Source organism: Alligator sinensis, unplaced genomic scaffold, assembly GCF_000455745.1.
Source record: "Alligator sinensis unplaced genomic scaffold, ASM45574v1 scaffold1278_1, whole genome shotgun sequence".
NCBI lineage: Eukaryota > Metazoa > Chordata > Crocodylia > Alligatoridae > Alligator > Alligator sinensis.
In genome coordinates this window covers 59,791-63,353 of record NW_005843297.1, presented here as the reverse complement: position 1 = coordinate 63,353, position 3,563 = coordinate 59,791, and the positions used below count along the sequence as shown (strand labels likewise).

General features: G+C 45.4%; 1 protein-coding gene across 1 annotated transcript in view; it reads left to right on the top strand.

The window, feature by feature from the left end:
* LOC112548575 (protocadherin gamma-A2-like) overlaps nt 1-3,563 on the top strand; it is a 14,267-nt gene that overhangs the window by 2,099 nt on the left and 8,605 nt on the right. The window contains exon 2 of the mRNA XM_025194753.1: nt 14-409. Coding sequence (XP_025050538.1) covers nt 14-409 — 396 coding nt within the window. The remainder of the gene's footprint in view (nt 1-13; nt 410-3,563) is intronic.

Sequence of the window (3,563 nt, the reverse complement as noted above, 5' to 3'; positions counted from 1 at the left end):
CGGGCGGGCCGAGGCCGAGGCCGAGGCGGCCGGGGCCTCGGACTCGGCGGCCGCCCTGCAGTTCTACTTGGTGCTGGCGCTGGCTCTCGTGTCCTTCCTGCTCCTCCTGGCCGTCGCCCTGGCCGTCCTGGACAGACTGCGGGGGTCAAGGCCTCCCCGCCTGCTCCCGTGCTTGGGCCCGGCCCCTGCTTCCGAGCGCGGCCCCTGGTTCCCGCCGACCTACGAAGACGGCACTTTGCCCTACTCCTACCAGCTGTGTTTGTCCTCTGAGTCGAAGGGGGGTGAATGTTCTGGTCTGCAGCCGCGTGCCCCTGTAGCAGAGGACATTCTGTGCAGGGACAGATCTGGGACGTTACTTATGAGCAATGGATGTAGTGACTTGAAATCTGAATTAGAGATCGCCGATGCGGTGAGTTCTATTTTCATTGCTTATATCGGATTATCCTTTTTGAAAGAAAATACGCGCCGAGCTTCCTTATTAGGTTGTGTGGGAGCCCATTAGGATACTGTCTTTTTGTAGAGGCTATTTTGGATTGTATCAATGCAATCTCCAGCCAATGAAATCGCTCCAATGTATTCTAATCGCGTTATCTGGGCGGGATCGAGTGGACAGGGAGTCACAAGACAAGCGGTAAAGTATCGAATTAAAGGGGCGTATTTGTAAGAGTATAATCTAAGTATTCTGAGAACATTCCATTGCCCTAGGAACTAAGTCTTCCTTCATATCCACGGATATTTTTTCTCTCATTTAAATAGATTTATTTACAGCGGTTTGGCCATATGACCGTTCCCAAAGAGCTAATAGCGTCTCAGAACAGAGGGCATAAGAAAACGATTTCAAGACTGGCACATAAGAAAATGACACAAGATTTATTTCATAGCAGCCGTTACTCACATGACAAAGAGTTTCCCCATGAGAATTTACCTTGTGTGCTTTAAATAAAAGCTTAAGACATACTTTTTTCATCTTCCCTTTCGTTTATGTTACTGTCTTGCGTCTTGTTCACAGCTGGGTTTATAATAGGATGTTTATAATAGGCAAGATACAGAAGTAATACGTCCGCTCTGTAGGAGAGGAAATGAAGCCTGTCCGGAAACAGACTTGGTGATGGTTTGCTGAATATTCTGTGAACTTTGGAGCACTATGGGTGTAGCAACTAAAAAGCGGAGACAGAGGCTACTAAGAAAGTTGGAGTTTTTCCTTTATTGTAACAATAGTTTAATTTTGCTTTAACAGTTGCACATGAAGAAAACTGCATCCCTATGGAAAATATATATATATATTTGGTGAAACTGAGTTCATTTCTATGTTTGATAGCCAACTGCCAAATTCCTGTGAAAAAGTCTTGCTTATTTTTTCTTTCTGGTCTTGGATAGAGTAATGGTCACAAATGTATATCGATGATCTTCATATTGCCCCAGTTCCCCTTTAGTTATGTCACTGTTATACTGACTGATGTTCACGTGCGATGTGTATCGTTCAGTTAGAGGAGTTTCTGCGGCTTCCTGCCCACATAGATATCCCAGTGAGCGAGTTCTGCAGCTCTTCCTAAAAAAGTGATCATGGATGCCTTTTATCAGGCTATCATATATTCTCTCCTACTGGGAAAAAATATCTCCCCCACGTAATTAGGTTTTTTCCCCCTTAAGTCTACCTGTCAAGCTCGCTTCTTTAGTCACCATTGGTCCACATGCTCTCTAACAATGAGGAGCCACACGATGCCTTAGAATGCCCTTATGAGCCTTGGTATAAAGGAACTAGTACTAATTTATAGTCGCAGAGCACTTCGCATGTCCAGAGCTGGAAGTAAGGCTGGCTTATTCAGGGAAACGATAAATGTTTTCCTTTCAGTAGCATGGAAGCTGTCTGCCTAGCCCTCTCAAACAGCAAGTTTTTCACCTTGAGAAAGGCCACCCGTATGTAACTTAATTACAATTACATGGACGTTGCAATAATATGACTAATTTTAGGAGCAGTGGTGCGAGGCCTATTCCAGAGACAGAAGGCAGAAAGAGGACACGTTTCCTGGCTGGTTGATGGTTGAAAGATGGTAGACATTTGTCACTGCTAGGAAAGATTTTTTTTCCTAAAAGGTATGGCCTTGTGAACGGAGAATAGTGGAAATGCGCCGCTTTGCTTGGCTTGAAGAGTGAGTGGCTGGATGGCTTAGCAGTTTAGTAGAACGATAGTCATGTAGGACTGCAAGGCACTTAAAGAGATCGAATCCGCTGTTCTGCACCGAGGCATTCTATGTTGATACTGGTACCTCGCAGAGGGGTGTGTGTGGTGTGCACAGACGCGTACAACTATGTAAGATTGCATGCTACCCTTATTATAGGCAGACTGTGTTGATACTGGTACCTCACAGCTGGTATTTGTAGGCTCTGTGTGTGGTTTACACAGACGTGGACAAACATGTGAGATTGCATATTCCCTGTTGGCTACTTGTATTATGTTCCGTTTGCTACCATACTCAAGGATACCACTAGTCTTGAATTTTACTTGATAGAAGGAAATGCAAACGTTGCTGAAGTGGAAAATATACAAGATAACATTACACTACATCCCTTTTACATAAAGTTCACTAATAGGCAGCTACTTATCTTCAACGACTGATGGTGCTGACTGGGAGGAGAAGTTCACAGTCATTCACCTGCTACCTTAAGTCATATCCATATCCAAGAAACAACTCTCTCCTCCCGCCACTAACTGGGAGACAGCGCTGTCTATGCAGCTGAGCTCCGCTAGTTAAGAGCAGTTCAAGGAGACTCGGCTCCAGTCTTCAGCCTTAGGAAGCTTTCTTTTGCTGGCCAGTTATATTGCTCTCATTGAAGCGGCAATGAATGCTGTAAATGAAAAACAGATATGAACACTGAAATACAATGGATATCTACAAATGAATATCTCGGTCTAACATTCAGTTTTATCAGGCAGTAACAACCTCCTACCTACCACTTAGTAACAACCTCACAGCAAGAGCACATGCGTTTAGTTCATAAGTGAAATAGACATAAAAGGACAAGGAGGGGGACAGATCAGTACAGAGACGTAGACACAGAAGTGATAGGTCCGTGAAGTCATCTACATTTATAGTGAAAATATTGAAAGCAGAAGCATTAACTCCACTAGTAATACTAGTAACTGAGTTACTAATCCGTCGGGAGTACTTCAGCCTTTATTTCCTCGTTCAGAATGGGAAAAAGCACTTCTGGCACTTCAAGCATCAAAGCAAAAAACTTCCCAAATTTTGAACTATAGAGAGTCTGCAATTATTGGTTGAGACTCTGAGCGCCGCTGTTCACCAATCAGGAAGATAAATGAGCCGAGAGATCCAGCCAGCCCAGCGCCGCCGCCGCACAGCTCGCAGCAGATAGCTCAGACTCGCACTCGCACAGGACTGACTCTTGGTGCAGGCTATTCGCTGAAACCGGCTGAAAAATTAGCACCTGATATTCTCAGAAACAATCGGCCCGAGAACACCTCCAAGCAGCAGCGCTCCGCGGCGGAGAGGCAGTGGATCCTCCGGATCGCCATGGCCAGGTCCGGGGGCCAAGGGGTGCGG